The sequence below is a fragment of the Saccoglossus kowalevskii genome, chromosome 4 (assembly GCF_978046115.1).
Source record: "Saccoglossus kowalevskii chromosome 4, keSacKowa6.1, whole genome shotgun sequence".
Taxonomy (NCBI): Eukaryota; Metazoa; Hemichordata; class Enteropneusta; family Harrimaniidae; genus Saccoglossus; species Saccoglossus kowalevskii.
Genome location: NC_140644.1, coordinates 27,765,622 through 27,785,322, shown reverse-complemented (window position 1 = coordinate 27,785,322; position 19,701 = coordinate 27,765,622). Strand labels below are relative to the sequence as shown.

Sequence of the window (19,701 nt, the reverse complement as noted above, 5' to 3'; positions counted from 1 at the left end):
TCAAATAATTGTCGAAGTATTAGAATGATACAATGGGCAACATTGTTTAATAATTATCCGATAACATTATGCAAGATCCCGCCTTCACGGACTTTCGAGCATCATGGCCGGACTACACTACAGTTGAATTTCAAGTAATAACCCGCAGAACATCCTGGTTATATCAAGGTAGTAAAAGGTCACGCACGACTATTCAGATTAAGTTTGACACAAGTATACTATGTGTCGGAACATAGTGGTGTCGGAACATAGATATGTCGGAACATAAAGCAGTCCCCACTTCTCAGACACCCACTGTTCGCGCAAGCGCGGACATTGGCCGCTTACGCGGACCCAAAAGTGTCCCCCTCACTTTTCAGAATGGATCGACGCCCCTGAAGACAGCATAATTATGATTACTGCAGATGCGAGGCATGGCTGGCGAAAAACTGTCGTGACACTGACGTGATTGCTATTGGCAATGAAACCCACAAATTCATTGCCAATGCAGTTGTTACCAACGAAGACATCCGATTTCGTAGCGCCATGAAATGAATGGCGCGCTACAAATCAGCCATATCGACATCTTGACAATAACGGAGTGAACGTAAAACAAAACACGCCCATAACAGGAATATGTCTGTCAATAAGTACATGAGATAAGAGAGGCCGGGGAATGAGAATCAGAATGATACATGGTTCAACTTTTTACTAAAAAAAAAAGAACCGTGATGGCACTACCAAGTCCGCTGAAAGGCCGGTTATTGACCGTGTCAGCCGTGTCACGATCAACTGTGTAATAATTCCTCCTCACTTGAGTCATCGCATTTGGAGAAGTAATATTCTCTAACCAACAGGCTCTGACGACCTCAGTTAGTTCCCTGGATGTTGGCGAAACGACCATTATTTAGAAATTCCCGCTAACTTTTACAAAGGCCGCATTGCCATCTTGAGCAATGCTTTATCGGAGGCGGCCCGGGACTATGGATTGAATACTACATGTATAGCGGGGACAGCTAATGTAGGTCAGGTAATCGAATGTTGAGGTAATCGCAAGTCAAACGAACCGAATGTCGAGGTAATCGCAAGTTAAGCGAACCGAATATCAAGACATTTTGACGTGAAAATAGCCGAATCTTATAACAATTGAAAGTCAAGATAATATCTAAATAACGACACAATTGTAACATTATGAAACAATGACAAAATAATATTGTAATAATTATACAATAATGAAATAATTAAGAAATGAAGTTGGAATAATGAAACAATAGCAATACGATGCTGCAGTAATAACACAATAATGGAATAAGCGCAAAATAATGTTTAAATAAAGACCAAATAATAACCAAACAAGTTTCCAAATAAAGACCAAACAACTAAACAATGTTCAAATAATGACACCAAGCTAATTTTGGCGGTATTCTCACCCCATAGTTGTGTCCTTGGATCTTTGTATTGCTGCAGAAGCCATTGACTGTCGTCCATTACTACATCCTGGAACTGTGAGTTATCACCAATGCACACTTCCCTAAGCAATCCCCTATTTTAATGACTCTATTCATTGTATTTGTCTGTGCTTTATTTCTTGTAATTATTTTGAAAGGTATTAAAGCCAGGAGTTTTAACTCGATATGTTGGTGTATGTGTATTTCATTTCCAGTAATATTGTCTTGTCTACCCCATACTAGCAGTGAAAGAACCCCCTATCCAGTGCGAGTTCTGTGGGTGGCCCTCTCATTAGCGATAAGCAGGTCTTGCACTGTGACACAAAGTAGCTGCTGATCTATAGTTTTCCGCTAATAAATATTTTTTTTTGAGAAATTTTATATATTTTAATTTACGAACAACTACCCAGAAGAAATAAAGTTGGTCCTTGCAATTGTCAACAGCATTGCTTTTCGCAACATTCTTCCATCACAATGGAACTAATTGGTCTTTTATTGAAGTAGATTTTCTCTCTAAGCAACGCTAAGTAGTATTTAAAGCGCGGTGGTCGCCGCGCAGCGCGTGTTCGAAATTCATGTAAATAAACAATGTGTTTTACTAGCGTTGTATACGTCGCTATGAGCCCCATATCGAACAGGAAGCGGCACGACGACTGCCGCCCTTTGAGTTTGAAACCAACCAAATAACCGACACAAAGGTGAAATTTGACACCACAGTCGGAATGTGTACCGAGGTAATTTGATGCCACGTAATGTTATTAAGTTTAAAAGCAATTTTTTGCTGTATTTCAAATTTGTATTACAGCAAGTCTCTGAAGTATTGGGGCAGCCAATTTGCAAACTCGCTAGCGAATTGGCTAACTGCTTGGGTTTTGATAGACTGGCAAAGTCGAAGCATACTATGATAAATGCGATTAATCCACCGATATTTACTATATGGGGGTGGCCATTTTGATCATTGGTTGAAACTAAATAAAGAGACAAGTTGAGAAACAGTTTCCTATAAATCAGGGAGAAAATAACGTTTCACATCTAAACGATTCATTGGGGTAACATTAAACCAACCGCTAATGAAATTCCACTTCATACATAGATTTTGCGTGGACAATTCCTTTGTATACGAACACCTCATTACCCGAAGAAAATGGAACACTTTCCCTGGTATATTTGAAAGCGAAATCGCCATCCAACTAAAGTATGGCGACCGTCCCCTACTGTTATATAGATTCATTCAGAGTTGGCGTGACCACAGGACGGCGCCAGCGAGATTCGAAAGTCAATCGTTTAGTCAAAACCAAAGCAGTTATCTGATTCGCTAGCGAGTTTGCAAATTGGCTGCCCCAATACTTCTGAGACTTACTGTAAATATTATTCGAGAATAAGCACGCTTTAAATTTGTGAATAGAATCTAAGCAAAAACTATTTGAAATGACGGACTGATTCATTAGAGTAAGTAGTCAGCTGGGTAAATATTGCCTATATCTACATAGATTGCTCTACATATTGCACATAGCAACGTCATGTCACCTTTGGGACTATTTTTCGTCAGCCCCCCCCCCCCAAAAAAAAACATTATTACAAAGCTACCAGGGCAGCTAAGACGGTGCTCATCAAACCGTATGACAAGAAGCTTGATATAGTCGTGGCAAAGGCAAACTGCAGTATTGTATGATTCTTAGTTAAATCATAAAAAAATACCATTTTACCATAGTAACACTGAATGACATCCTATGGAGTTCAATACATGGATCATTTAATGTATGTCGTTAGGATTCGTTAGATGACTGCTAGTATCTGAACTATTCAATACATTCTACAGTCTACGAAATCCAAAGGTATTATGTTGGTTACACGGGTTAGTGTGGGAATTATGCTGCAGAGCATATAAAGTAAAGTAACATACACTATAAATCAGTTCCTTCATACATAAACACAAGTTGGGTGTAGTGCACAGCATATATGGAGATTTATACAGTGTGTTGAGAATGTTAGTGATGACCCAACGAATTAATTTATAGACAAACAAACTCATTTTCGATTGTTCTATCCATAGTAATGATAACTGGATTTTAATATTGAATAATACCGTAAAGTTGCAAATAAGCTAAATATTACTGAAAGTAATTGATGTGGATGTAGTCGAAAACGCCATGATATCTTTATCTTAAATTAATGTTGTTGTCATTAACTAAGTACATCAACTCGATACATTCAGTGCAAGATTCCTGTAAAAAATTAAAATATTCAGAATCAGTGCTTGATACAATAAATGTAAACCAGGATCACTTTGCCATATGGCGTATACGAATAAATTACATATTCCTATGTATGAATTGACCTCATGCACTGTCTAGTTATCTTCTGAGAGCTGCATGGGTAGCTCACAACATATTTTGCGGTTATTGTATGTTACTGGCGACTGAATGATATTTGCATGCGAAATTCACTAGTTCAATTCGGTTCAAATATTCCACTTACTACAAAGCACACATAACTTAAAGTTTGACAAGTCGTGGTTGAATGGTCGCTTTCTTATCATATAATGACGTTATGGCAAACACAATCGGTGTCGGTCCATATCATTGTTAGTGAATATGTCTCTATCAGCGGCATTGAACATAGTACAGGTATTAACCCCGGATGGGATCTAATTTAGCGATAAATACTCTTCAAGAAATCTGGTATGTGTAGAATACAAGTTTGTGAAAATGCTAAAAATAAATTACCAGTAAAATAATTTACCGCTATTTTTGCAAGAGACGGTTCTCCAGTTACCTAAATTCGTTGTGTCTTTGTTTCAAAATATTAATGGATACTCGTCAAAAGCATAATAAAACATGGTTGTTCCAACGCAGTACTTTTCTTTAAACTATATTTTTTATTCAGGTGATATTGTTTTTACTATGCTAATATTAATAATGAGTGACTTAACATTTTTATCTATTTGATGTAAATAATACGAAATAATAATACACAATACTGTACTTACTATACACATGCATATTCCACTTCAAGATAATTTTAATTATTCAATGTGTAATTCACCACTAATTTTATTGCCTGCAAATAGAAATTCACATACAAGTTCACACAGTAGAATAGTGGCTAAGTAAATATTATTTCTTTGATATTGAAATCAAGTTAGATGGATACTCCAATCAATTGGTTACAACCAAATGATTTGCCGTATTTTTATTCACAAATATTTCAAACCCAGGAAATCAATTACAACAGCGTTGACCGTCCCGAAATAATCACTAAAATGTGGTTAATTATCTTCAATTTTGCTTTACATTACATTTCAGTGAGCTATTTTGCAAACAATCCGAGTTAATATGGAAAACGTTCTTTCTTTATTATTATAGAATTAACAAAATATTCAACAAACTGTCATATAGATCAAAAATTGTGTTTATTTTGGTTAATATTCATAAATGTCTTCATAGCAATTATTTGTCCTCTCTTATTTCTCAATGTCCTGAATTACTTTGATATTGTACATATTTTGAGTAGTTTACTATATTATAAGAGGTGTGTTTTAAACTCTCGGAATTCACGCTCATACATTTTATAGAGATTATGTTATTGCATTTATTTCATATTTTTTTGTTTTCGTTTCTTGAATAAATAATACGTGTTACTCTTGATAGAAAAAGCGGTATTTTTTTAAGTAACTTTCCGAAAAAAAAAAATTAGGCATGCATTCACGACAAGAAAACTGTTTTTGTTCTGTCAGTTTTCGTGAATATGATCAAAATTTATATTATCACATGAGCCCGGGACAGCTTCAACAATAAAATCCAGACCCCATTCGGTAGCGCCGGCATAATTGAATGTTTCTCCCACATTACGGGCATACCAGAAACGGTTAAGACACTCCGGGATGTGTATCGTTCAGATTCCACCAAGGAGCAATGGTTCGACAGAGCATGTAGTGCGAGACGTTGGAGCACTTTTCATTATCCCGAATTAAAACACGGCACACATACTAAACTAAAATTAGTGTGGACATGTTCACGATCGAGTCAGGCATTGATTTAAATGAAAGTTACTTTTTCCGTGGCTGGACACGTTTGAATGGTTTCTCCTGAACGCCAATAGTCTCACAAGCGTTGATTAAGCGTACATTGGCTGAAGAGATCATGTCTAAAACAAATGACATACTGCTGACTGTACAAAACAAGGCGACAACAGCAAGTAATATTATTTTTTGGTGCGGATTTAATTACATTTTTGAAAGTACCTATCGAACCACAGAGGAAATGCACAATTACAATATACTCGGCATGAAAATGCATTTGACATGTGCGCGTATGGCAGAGGTCACTCTAAATATGTTTATTGTTAATCATTTAGTGTTAGTCAACAATATTTGCACTTTTTAGTCAAACTATTATTCCAAAATATCTGTCAAATCGTATACATAAAATGACAATTTAGCTGTGATTTCCATATAACATGATGAAAACATATTTCAACATAAAGACATGAAAAAAAAAAACTTGTAAGACACATCTTTTTTTTGCACCATATGTCGCCGAAAAAAAATATCAGTCATAATTCTGAAAAAAGTAGGGTTTTAATTGAAATAAAATCATGGTTAATGATATATTTAGTATATTTATGTGACAAGCACCATTTTATCAATAATAAGTTGATATTAAAGAGCATATTTCAAAGCATCAACCGTTACTTCACATCTACGTTACTCACAGTGGTATTCCACTTCAAGGTACTTGAAAGTACCCACACACGGATCGCCAAACACATCATTCTCGGCAACCACGTCACATGATATTTCTCCGTCGCATGCACCATAGACGATATTGTAGCTAGTAGTAGCAGAACAGTCAGTTGTCTGTACAGCACCTCCACACGTGACTCCATCTTTACGTCCATAGTTGGCGCTCAGTATGTAAATAAAACCACAATCACACTCCAGGTGGAGAGTTTGATGTTCGCACACCAACTCTGTTTGGATAATTTCATACACCGTATGCTTCGATGACGTCCCTGTCGCACCACAGTCGGTTGTCTCTCCAAAATTGTCCTGATTCTGACATGCATCGGCATCTGAGTGACAAGCACCTCCATCTAACAATGAGAAAGTTGTCCACCCTCTAGCTGCAGCTGCCTGGGCACACTTCTCAACATGAAGCTCACGCTCCAGATGGTGGAATACTAAGTAGTCATCTCGGCATTCCAAAGACTCAATGGGTTCATCATCTGTATTGGTGTTAAAGCAACCAACTTTAACTACCTCTGTTAATTCAAAATAAAACACAATATAATGCATTGTTCGAATGTCAGTTCGTGACTGGACATAAACCTAACTACACACGCACACGTGTCAGGTGTAAATAGAGGTTTGTACTAGTGACTTTATGACTTACCAGGTACCGGTTCTACAGGTGTCACACCTACAGTAATTGTTAAATAACAAACAACGTTAGTAATGTAGTTCACGAGTTTATATTTGAAAATATTAACACAATAACTTGGTTATTTTCAATGAAAATTACTATAATGAATTAGGATGAAAATGTACACGAGCAGGTGTCTCCAAGAAGATTTCCACTACAAAATATGATTCGACGGTAATGTGTGGCGGTTATCCGCCATGTTTCATTACGTTCTGGTTATTCTAATAATGTGTATTAGAAGATATGTACAATGCATTGATACACTCAATCAATATGCGCACACTTAATTAAGTAATTTAAATTTACCACCGTAGTCAAATCCGCACACGAAATCAAGTAATTTTACGTATATTCGTAATAAAATCTACGATTCGTGAATTTAGTAATTTATACTTACATTCGTAATCAACTTCGAGATATTTGTATGTTCCATGACAAGGATCACCAAATATACTATTTAAAGCAGCAATTGAACAAATTGAAATCCCTTCACAGGCAGTTGTGACGATGCTCAGACTATTAGTAGCAAAACATGCCTGATTGCTCATTGCACTGTGGGGACATGTAGTTCCATCTGTCCTACCGTAATTTGCAGCTAAGACATGAATGACGTCAGAACCACAATCTATATTCAGAGTATCACCCTCGCATACTGACAAAGCAACCAGCTGAAAATGTCAAATTTTCTGATTTGAAAAATCGAACCTCACAACCATTCACTAAAGGTTATTAATACACATGGCCAACTGGTTTGGGGATTGTTTGATTTGAGTAAGCCGGCAATATATTATTAGTGTAGGAAAAAGAAAGGGGGCAATGCTCACCAACGTTATGTTATAGTAAATATATATACTTGATAACAATTTCAATGGAAAACTGTGAACAACAGTATTAAATTGCATACAGTACAGTACAATAAATGTCTATGGGTTAGAAAAGCCAGTCTTTAAGTGCTATCAGACAAGTCCTCCATCCTCGTCCATGGCAACTTTTGTTGTGAATGAAATACCACATAAATAGTGCCTAATTAGTGTTGCCATTCTATTGTGGGAGGCCATTGTATAAAGGTATCCTATTTATATTTATACAACAATTATGAATTAAATCATAAATCATAGGATTTTTAAACAAATACAATTTATACTAAAACCGTGTTATTGAAAATGGATATTGACGTTACAAATACATAGCAATGGAAACTATACGGACTCACCTTGTCTGGACAGAAAACGGAAATCGCTAGTATCAAATATAGCAGCGTCGACATGGTAATCTAAACAAGAAAAAAAAACTTTTGATTTGGTTGGGATTAGCTAGATTCAACGAAATGGGATATAGATATAGAAAGTATAAAACATATTATGAGCCGGAAATGTCGATTAGAGTAATTCATGTTTAATTTATGTTGAACCTGAACCCTAACGCTATTCTATCCTTATTCTTCTATGATGATATAATTAGGGTTGAACAGTTTCAAGTTGTTAATTAAAAGTATCAACATTTCAGTACATGCAAATAACTATATTGCAATTATGATAGCACGTCGAATGATTATGATACTCGTACTCATTGTAATGTCTTTGTTATACTAAAAAGCAATACTGCCTATCAAACGTTAGTGGTCTGTCTCAGTGTTGCATATCGAACATTAGTGATATGTCGCAATGCTGCATTTCGAACGTTAGTGATATGTCGCAATGTTGAATATATCAAATGTTAGTGATCTGTCACAATGTTGCATATCGAACGTTAGTGATATGTCGCAATGTTGCATATCGAACGTTAGTGATATGTCGCAATGTTGCATTTCAAATGTTAGTGATCTGCACAATGTTGCATATCAAATGTTAGTGATCTGTCACAATGTTGCATATCGAACGTTAGTGATATGTCGCAATGTTGCATATCAAATGTTAGTGATCTGCACAATGTTGCATATCAAATGTTAGTGATCTGTCACAATGTTGCACATCGAACGTTAGTTATATATCGCAATGTTGCATATTGAACGTTAGTGATATGTCGCAATGTTGCATATCGAACGTTAGTGATCATTCACAATGCTGCATATCGAACATTAGTGATCTGTCACAATGCTGCATATCGAACATTAGTGATCTATCGCTATGTTACATATAGGAAGTTGGAGATCTGTCACAATGCTGCATATCGAACATTAGTGATCTGTCGCTATATTACATATAGGAAGTTGGAGATCTGTCACAATGTTGCATATCGAACATTAGTGATATGTCGCAATGTTGCATATCAAATGTTAGTGATCTGCACAATGTTGCATATCAAATGTTAGTGATCTGTCACAATGTTGCATATCGAACGTTAGTGATATATCGCAATGTTGCATATTGAACGTTAGTGATATGTCGCAATGTTGCATATCGAACGTTAGTGATCATTCACAAAGCTGCATATCGAACATTAGTGATATGTCGCAATGTTGCATATCAAATGTTAGTGATCTGCACAATGTTGCATATCAAATGTTAGTGATATGTCGCAATGTTGCATATCGAACGTTAGTGATCATTCACAAAGCTGCATATCGAACATTAGTGATCTGTCACAATGCTGCATATCGAACATTAGTGATCTGTCACAATGCTGCATATCGAACATTAGTGATCTATCGCTATGTTACATATAGGAAGTTGGAGATCTGTCACAATGCTGCATATCGAACATTAGTGATCTGTCGCTATGTTACATATAGGAAGTTGGAGATCTGTCACAATGCTGCATATCGAACGCCAGTGATCTGTCGCAGTGTGAATGAAAGAACACACCGTAGTATCAGCTCTATGTGAGTGAGAGTGCCGTAGAATAATGCACACTTGTACATTGTATGTTTTATATATAATTTATAATGAACTCGTCAGCATATGTTAGTACGCCATACGCTGCATTCACATCAAGATGAAAAATTAACATTTCTGTTCATGTTGATTTCATTACTTTGACGTATGTTAATAATTGACTGTTAGAGTTTAATCTAAATTAATATATTTATAATTAGTTGAGTCGCAAGAAAACTGGGAATTGAAATATTTAATACGCATACCGACTTGGGATGAATATACTGTTTTATTGAGATGCAAAAAAAATCAACTTTCTTATTTAATTACTGTATATTTTGTGCTGATTATTCATCGTATTTTCGGATGTTTCTTTAAATATTTCAGAAATAACCAATACGGTCTTTTGTCCTTGGTGATGCACAAGATAATGTATTCATTATCATGCTTTGTGCTGAAACTTTGACGTATGGTTTGCAAAGTCAATTAGTCCTAGCACAGAGATGAACTACATTCAAAGATTGGTTGAAACAGTAAAATTGCAAAAGATCCGACAGTTAGAAGTAACTGTTTTCTCACAGGATTTGGATTTGACTACCGTAAATTTTAATGACTATTCTTGAAGGTTTACACTTTACAATGTAATTCACTGGTTTCCACATGGTTCTGAAAAGTAGACAATGTAACGGAAACAACAATATGCTGCTCCAAATCATTATATGGGTAGTTCAGTCCGTCAGAATGTCAAATATATTGAATGAATGCTCTTTATTGATGTGCTCTGTGCGCATTTCACACGAAAATCAAATACATGAAATTGCACAGCTCATGTACATGTATAATTGGAAAGGGTTAACTGCACAAAACATCAGTGCAATGTACTGACGACATTGAAAACAATGACTGAGAAAATTAACATGAGTGGTAAATGAAAAACTATTTGATTTGACAGTAATGTTTGAAAAACGCCATTGGGTCTAATGTTATACATACGAGCTTCTTAGTAAAGTATTTTACGCTTTCCGGGATAACATCACTGGTTTTCTTCATTAATATTTTTTTTCATTGAATTCTTTGTGTATTTGTTTTCGAATAGACAGCGTTTGATACGCATGCACTCATTCAGCGTGTGACTTCTATTGTTGACATATCAGTCAACAGATCATTACTATAGATTGCCAATTCGAGGAAGAAATGTAAAACTTGTGATGTAATACCTCGCCTGAGTCGGAATATGGCAGTGGTCGTCATTCGTCCTGTGGATAGGTCATCAAAATCTATGTAATTGTAATTATGATATGATATGGTATGATATTTGGCACGCACATTAGGTTTTGCTTGGTAAACTTTTCAAAATATAGTGTTAAAATTAACTATTTTAGGTTTCAAATATTTATAAAATATGAAAAAATAAGTGATTAAAAAACATAATATATTGCATGAAAAAAATATTTTTGTATGGAGATCATAGTAAGATCATGTTACAACTATAGAGGGGACGTATGGACATCACTTACGAGGCGTCGCCATACAACCAATACACTCTGTCCTTGTCCCGGGTGATTGAGTAATGTACAGTAATGTTCAGGTGGCGTGGGCATATCGAATCAACTGCGGTTTTAATATACCAGGAATTAGTAGATCCAATGAAAACACCCAAGACCTTCCAGGTTAATGTTGCAATGTCACTAACTGATGAGTTGGAATTCTTATGTAAATATATGACAAGATATACGTGTCCGCCTAATAATAAGGATCTATGAAAACACCAGTCATTCGATAGTGGTTGCCCCTGTAGTGTGATCTGCAGATGATGTCATAAAATGGGGAGAACCATAAATATGCCTTATCCACCGTGTTGAGATGGCAATATAGAAATGTGGAATTATGGGGACTGAGTCAAATTCAAAATTACACCTACAGGAATATGAAACATTATGGGAATTCTTGAACTGCAGTTTTAAAAAAATTGGGAACATTTTACAACACTACATTTCACTCAGTAAATAAGACAGTGCTTGTATATTTATTGATTACACATATGATACTAATTATGAAATCGCGATTTGTAAAATGTACCCGACAGTAGCTGTATGAGATGTAATGTATATCAACGTTTATGCAATAGTGTATTAATGTTAACATAATTTCTAACAATTGTAATGTTTCCAAGATGAAGCCAATTTCCCAATCGAGACAAGCTGTATATGATACTGGCAATTTACTTTAATAATATGCATGGGTTTTTGTTTGAAATATGTGTATGCTTCGAGATGACCAACAAGTCGTGACTATGATTTGATAAAAATATACTGAGCAAGCTGTTATCGGCTTACTTAATAAAGGTACGTATGGCTCAAACAAGTAAATCTACTTATTCTGAGCGAAATGAGATTGCCAATCCATTGAAATATATTTGAATAACGCATGGTAATTGAAATAATTGTGTTGAACCAGATAGCTTACTTTTGTATTTGTTAACGGATTTCCTAACAAATACTATATATTCGCCAATCAACCTCTGTAACGGGGTCAACAATGTACATATTTGTTTATAAAACAAAGGCGTTGATCAGGTATTACGAATTAAATTATATAATTTTCACAGCTTCATCTATCGTATATGAATATGTTCTAAGTATGTGCACATCTGGAAATTATTCAATAAGAACAGTTATCGCATATACGTATATCTGTTACTGTAACAGATTTATCCACCAGCAAAAGACAGACAAAAACACCAGAAACATCCAAAAAAACATAATTCAACCTAAATCCAAATGTATTGAGTCACTAGAAAAAAATTCTATAGGATTTTCAAAAAAATATAATAAAAACGAAAAAGAGATACAAGAGTGCGCGGAATAATGGAATGAATCAAAGTCAAAACAGCTTTTTAAAAATGAAACATTGCGGGAATGCATTCACTGTAGTTCAACAAATATCGTGTTACGTTAGTGTTTAGTAAATCAACATACTTCAGTGTATCAGCGTTATGCACAAGTACCCACACTTGAAACGCGTTGATATTGTGACTATTCTCAATGTGATTATTACCACCATGTAGTCTTTTCGTGAGTTATGTTTCCGGTATGATATATTATAATGTTTATCAACGCACAATTCTCGGCTTGGAAGTTTTTACCCACTGATTAATATAAAACGCATTCAAGACATGACCGCTGTTGTAAACATGTCTTGAAATTTGTTACATGTGAGCATGTCATGTCTCAATAACTGTAACATCAGAACACCGATAAACCATCATGCTTTTATAGCTTTATTTGAGTATTTATGTTGCCTTGATTCACCAATGCGCTATCGCACGGTTAATAAAACAAAACGATGCCATTTGACATGTATATCTCCAAGCTTCATGACTACATGGGCTAATTTATACTATTTTAGCCAGACTCAGATACACATTGCAGGCAGTGTGAAATGTTGCAAGCTTAATTTATTGAAACTTCGTTAGTCTTAGGGACACAAAACAGTTTGGTCTAAACACAGAATTAACCAAGTAAATCTGTCAAACGAAAAATTGTTGACATTCACATTCTATCAAATCTGAGGAGACCTCAGCATAGCTTTGCCCGTGGGGGATCTGATTGCCTGGGATGCTCCCACTGTAGCATCACTGAATGTTGGTTTCAGATTGTGGTGGAGAGGTTACTGATAAAGATGAAAGTTTGATGGTTTGACTACTGACTCCCTCATTGATTGCTCTACATACTGTGCATACCAACATGTTCCAGCATTACTAGTTATTATAAATCGATATAAAGTCTACCCCTGCTAAGTCTGATGGTCATCTACAAGCCAGCTGGTGCCAAGGGGAAGCAATCCTGATTTTACATAAAGTGACCTTGAGTGTCTGTAAATCCATTCGAGATTCATACCTACATATTTGCTTGTTTGGATAAATACTGTAATTGTGTAAACAACTGCCCATAGGTTCATGGAAGGGAAACAATCTCTGACCAAAATGTTCAGAATTTTCCTCAAAATCGACAAACGCCTCTGTTCACCGCATTTTACTCTGCTGGGCATTGCTCTGATGACAGAAATCCTTGAAGCTTTTAAAGCGCCCCACTGGTAGTTGTCCCCCTCATCCAAATCAAAATGTCAATGTAAAGGTTCAGATAATATTGGATGAGATCGTCAAGCTTCGAACAAAAGGGGGTGATAGGCTTGTACAATGGCAAAGAGAATATTCTCCTGTACTCCCAGTGGCAAAGGCAAACTGAAGTATTGCATGATTCTCAATCTAGCGAAATTAACAAACAGTCACCAGTACTCAGCTAATTCGGAAAAGTGTGCGTGTGTTAACATAACAGATGATTGAATACACATATTTGCGTTGTGGATTTGGTTCAGTTGATGACAAGCTGGCTTCTGTTGTCTCATACAAACTTGCATAACATTCTACGCTATTTTGATGTTTACGATGTGAAGATACATCAAAGACAAATCCCGAAAAAAATGTACTACAAATTGCGTACTTTCATATTTATATTTTTGTAGAAGTATGCATTCACGACGATATATCGCATTTTTTCTATTTTATCCATATTTTAAAGATGAGTGTGCCATAGAAGCTACAATCTATTGTTTTATCAAGTTTTGCTAATTCAACTCGTAAAACTCAATTATCTGATATTTGATGTCATCAGTATGCTACGTATTGGGGAAACCATTTTACGTACAATGTGAATAGGTGAAACAGTTCCAAAAATTGAATTCGTTCGTATTTACGCACTCAGTGATGACAATGGTAGCATTTGCGTTTTGCCTCTGACACTTTACAATGTCATAGACTAGTTTCCACGTAAAAGTAAGTGCTGCTACAAATATGCAAATATGAGTCAAACTTATTATTATTAGTTACAATATCCAAAATATCCCATATTTTCACTAATATTGGGCGTCGATGTTACTTTTTATTGATGTGTTATGTGCGCATTTTACATGGAAAATATAATACAAAAAATGACACAGCTCTTTTATATACGTACCTTAATGATAAACGCCGAATTACAAATGTTCTCATTCTTTTTGAAATGTTTGACTGTTGTTATACATCACCATATATATAATACAAAAAATAGATGCACAGGACAATGCATATGGTTGTATCTGTTATTCAGCGGCGTGCTTACGATGTTAAACACGGTGATTGAGAAAATTATCATCAGAGGGAAATTTCAAAAAAATTGTGTCTAATGTTGTATGTACTTAATAAACTCGCAATGAGTGTGTAGACAAATACAGTCTGTAATTAATCTCCTTTTCCGTAAACATTTTGATCAGCAAAACCATACACGGACAGTAAATCCTGTTTTAAAACAACATTTGACAATATTTATTATGTAAATGAAGAGCTTTTCGAAACAGCAGTGTTGTTGTTAATGACTAACTTTATTCATGTGACTTTTTAAACTCTATTACTGCATGCATATTAAATAGGGAATTTCCATATTAAAGTATATTGGCACATAAATATCTTTTTTTAATTCTATGTGTACATTAGTTTTTTTATAGCAAATGTTCACATTTACATAATCAATGCTGCCAAAGGAATCACCGTGTGGAATGGAATAATCACTGTTTTGGATGAATAACTATTATGGCAAAACCCTTGTTTAAAATGTATTTATTTGACGTTGTCAGTCATGAATATAATGACAATGTAGCGACCTAAATCCAGAGTTATTACCTTTTAGTATTTTATTGTTAATGTTTTCTGTATACCATTATTGTCAGATCATTTAAGACATTTTTCACTTATATTGTAATAGTATGATATCTGATTTAGTTGGGCATTTGACAATCTAGCGCCATCTATAGACGGGTTCTGACTATGTCATTATTGGAGTTGAGAAACCGGAAGTAACAAACATATGGAAAGTGCTTGGATCGGCATGGTTGCCGTCAATCTCCTTCCCAGAGGCCTTTGCGCTTTACGCAATAGTGTCTCTGCCACAGGCAGCCTTCAATTTTATGGTCAATCACTTCACTACACACGGCCATTTTCCTGCAGTTGTTACATCTGAAAACGTATTACAAAAAGTGGAAAAAAAACGTATGTAACATCCGAACTATTTATTAATGTCAGACTTCAGTAGAAACGTAAATACTAACCATTTTATCACGGACTATGTTTTGCAAGGTAATGTTATTGTAGTGAAATGGCGCACTAATCAACCAATGGCTGCTCATCAATTTAAATGTCTAGCAAGAACCAATGAAATTTTTTAAATATTTTTTTTCTCAGGTGCTCCCTGTTTGAGGGCGTAATCACCTGAATCAGAGGTGAGACCAACATGTGGTCTTTTGTTTACTACTTAGCGGCTGTGTACCTGTGGGTTTATTCTGCGTGTATTTGGATGTTCTAATCTTGGTGTTTTTTCAGTGATTTCTCTTGGTGCAATCCAAATACAGTAGGCGTATCTTGTTTACCTGAGATTTGCAAGAGTTTGAGCTGGCCAACATTGATTACTGGCATGTTGATTTCCCATTTTTGAGCCATATTTTCAACTTTCTTCGTCATTTTTATATAGCAATCTTGTCATATGTTAACATTGTCGTCTATGGAAATTCAATTAGTGGTATGAGCCCTGACATGCCAGTGTTTTGAGGCCAGAAACTCAGATATATCACCGTTTACTTCATTGTAGTGGTCGATACGCTAGAGTGATCTATACATTTCACCAAACGTTCTATCAGAATCATCACCTTGTGATTGATGTATTAAACTGTGGTTCGAGTGAAATGTTATGGTACAACATATACTACTTGGTTGTAATACGATAAAGGTCAAGGCATTTATATACTGAAATATACGTCTCCCGAGTTTTATGAAGAACGCATTGGCGAGGATGAAATCCAGCTGTCGACAGTGTTTATAAACATTTCTAGAAGCCGTACCTACACACGAATTGATGACGTCACAAAATACATGAGCTTTAATTGGGGTCGTTTCCTCGGTATATGCGAATTGGTATATACAAATTACAATAAAGAAACTTAAGACATTACACGAAAGGTGGAACAAATCACGTGACAATATAATGATTATAACGGTAATAAATCCTAGCTGAAGCAATCGGAAACCAGCAATCGTTTTGGCTTTTTCCGTTCAACTCATCGGAACATTGAAATGGTTAGCAAAATGAACACCACTCATCGACCAACGTTGTGCGTGGTACACAAGCGTGCCATCGAGATAAAACAAAATTAGCTTGAAAAGGCAGTGTGTTCGAGTTCCGCTCAGAGCTACCGTGAAAACTGAAAACCCTCAAACCATAAGAAGTAAACAAAGAACGTCGCGAAAAAATAATGAATCTCACGAATCTCCACCATGCAAAACTGAATGAATAAATAATAAAATAACTTACGGCTTAAACTGGACGACGCGCAATTTGTTCAACAGTTTCCAAATTGTGACAAGAGATAAACCGAAGAGCCAAGTCAAGGTAAGTTTTGTTAAAGTGTCGATGGCGTTCCTATATCACGAAAACAATTCAGGCTATAGACGAATATCTTCTGTGGTGTTGTGGTATTTATACGGTGTCTGCGGAATGTTGTCTGTGGGTTCGAAGTCAGCAGTTAACATTTTGTTAATTAAATCAAATATCCAAAGATACCAGTATATTTATTTCATTATTTTAACAACTTGCAACGGTGGAAGTTGATCAAACACAAGTTCTTACACCAAAATAATTTTCAAATATTTGTTCACACATTTATTTTCCCAATTTAACAACTTGTAATGGTGGAAGTATAAACGCGACTTTTCTACACCAAAATAAGTCTCAAATATTTGTCCATACATTTATTCTCTCAATTTAAAAACTTGTAATGGAATTAATTAAATGCGAGTTGTCTACACCAAAATAAGTCTCAAATATGTGTCCACATATTTATTTTCACAATTTAACTTCTTGTAATGGTGGAAGTTAATTAAACGCGACTTTTCTACACCAAAATAAGTATTAAATATTTGTTGAGACATTTATTCTCTCAATTTAACAAAATTGTAAAGGTGGAAATTAATTAAACGACAGGTACTCACAGATATATGGCCAATATTTGTCTACACATTTATTCTCTCAATTTAACAATTTGCAATTGTGGGAATTAATCAAACACATAATTTAAAAAAAATCATAAAGTGTAGGTACGTTTCTGAATACCAATAGGCATCTTGAATTTTCAAGGTGAATGTTCCGGCGAAGCACTCCGCTATAGAGGGAGGAATATCCGAACCACAGTCCCTCTATCACGTGAGAGAGGGACTGTGTCCGAACGGAACAACACCGTGCAGGCGGACGATGACCAATAGGTGGATCGTGAACTGCAAATTAGTGAACCATATTGTATATTTTGAAATCTATGTATAATTTAAAATGTCTAACAATTGGAGTCGTCAATCTTATTTTATTTACTTTTCCTTCTCCCATTTCGAATAGGTAGCGTGTGATACGCACTCATTCGGCGTGTGACTTGTTGGTATTTCACTAGACACACTATTACTAAAAATTGCCTATTCGTGCATTAAATGTAAAACTTATCCGTGGATATAATACCTCCCTTGAGTCGGGATATGGCAATGGTCGTCATTCGTTCTGTAGATAGGTTATCAAAATCTATGTAATTGTGATTACGTAATGATATGATATGTAAAATTTCTATAGACTTTTGAAAGATTTCCCTACATCAGTTGACAAAAATATTAACATAATGTTCATATTTAGTTCAACGTTTTGTTCAATCAATTTTCCAAAATCGATGACATAAATTGTGCCCCTACCAATACCAGAAAGTATATATTAAATACTTATCACACGTTTTGTTAGAACCATGATTTTCTAACCTTTTGACCTATAACGTAAGTTGTGTTCCTTCTCTATTAAATTTTATGTAGAATTTTGTCGGCATTTGATTAGTTTTAGTACAATTTACAATAACCATGATTTGTTATTCTTTTGAATCTGTTCTACTTCAATCCGTGATTGGCTAATTAGATTTAAAAAAAAAACTAAAAAAAAAAAACCTAAATATTTTGAGAAACTGTTTGGGAGATCAGTTACTGAACACATTGAGATAGATGTTCCTGTCACTACAGATGAGTGATTTACACATCATGCAATACATCTCACCTATTGTGGATTATGCTGTTATATTAACCTTGTAGTATGGAGAAACATTTATGTCATAAAAATTATATATTTTTATCATATTTTCTCTATTAATAGCGCAGGTTGAGAAATTGATTCTATGGTAAAAATAAGTAATATTTTAATAATTTATTTTATAGAGAATGCTATATTTAGTTTATATGCGTTTCTATTAGAACAAATACAATATAATATAATTCATGGAATTAATCCATAGACAATCAATCAACACATTAGCTGCACTAAACTGAAATAATTTCTGGTTAAATATATTCTCATATTCGAAATGTGGTATGCTGTAGCTACAACACCCCATCTTTGGTGTATACACCTACCGCAATTTTCCCTGTTACAGTGAACATTGTCTATGAAAAATACAATCATACATCATATGTATCAACACGTCTGCAATTATGTATACATCACACCAACCGATGAATGCCACCTATGAATTTACTTACAAATTGATAGAATTTTATGCAAAGTGAGAATAATACAAATTTTCGATTATGAAATCTAGTTTAAATTTGAGTGTTGCACATTTGCTGATGATATACCACTTTCGATACAATTGAGTTAATATAAAGTTTTGTGTTTTTCATTTATTGAATTATTAATGAGCTAATGCAATACATGTCTACTTATGTAAATTTATCTTAGTTTGGCGCAAATTAGGTGAATGCTAAATTTTACAATCTAACCGTTGTTTTTTCCATGATGATAGTTGGATAGTTTATTACCACTGTAGCGTGTACAACCATGAAAACACTAACTCGCGTTATTACCTACACCAAATCACATTCCTTCTTATCAACCATGCTGTGGAGTAGCCAATCTACCGACTGATCTTACCAGGTTA

General features: G+C 35.0%; 1 protein-coding gene across 1 annotated transcript; it reads right to left on the bottom strand.

Annotated features, from left to right (window-relative positions):
• Positions 1–3,458: 3,458 nt before the first annotated feature.
• LOC102804720 (L-rhamnose-binding lectin CSL3-like) lies at positions 3,459–9,690 on the bottom strand. The gene is made up of 7 exons (XM_085498597.1): positions 9,655–9,690; positions 8,064–8,123; positions 7,248–7,518; positions 6,821–6,847; positions 6,141–6,689; positions 4,417–4,487; positions 3,459–3,652 (listed from the first exon to the last, which is right to left on the bottom strand). Exons 2-6 carry the CDS (start codon positions 8,115–8,117, stop codon positions 4,453–4,455), a joined length of 936 nt encoding a protein of 311 aa, XP_085354723.1. The 5' UTR covers positions 8,118–8,123; positions 9,655–9,690; the 3' UTR covers positions 3,459–3,652; positions 4,417–4,452.
• Positions 9,691–19,701: the final 10,011 nt, after the last annotated feature.

Coding starts and splice junctions, on each gene's coding strand:
- LOC102804720 (XM_085498597.1), bottom strand. CDS start 8,117: ATGTCGACGCTGCTATATTTGATACTAGCGATTTCCGTTTTCTGTCCA. Junction 6,690..6,820: donor ACCTGTAGAACCGGTACCTG/GTAAGTCATAAA, acceptor TTGAATTAACAG/AGGTAGTTAAAGTTGGTTGC. Junction 4,488..6,140: donor CCTTGAAGTGGAATACCACT/GTGAGTAACGTA, acceptor TTCTATTTGCAG/GCAATAAAATTAGTGGTGAA.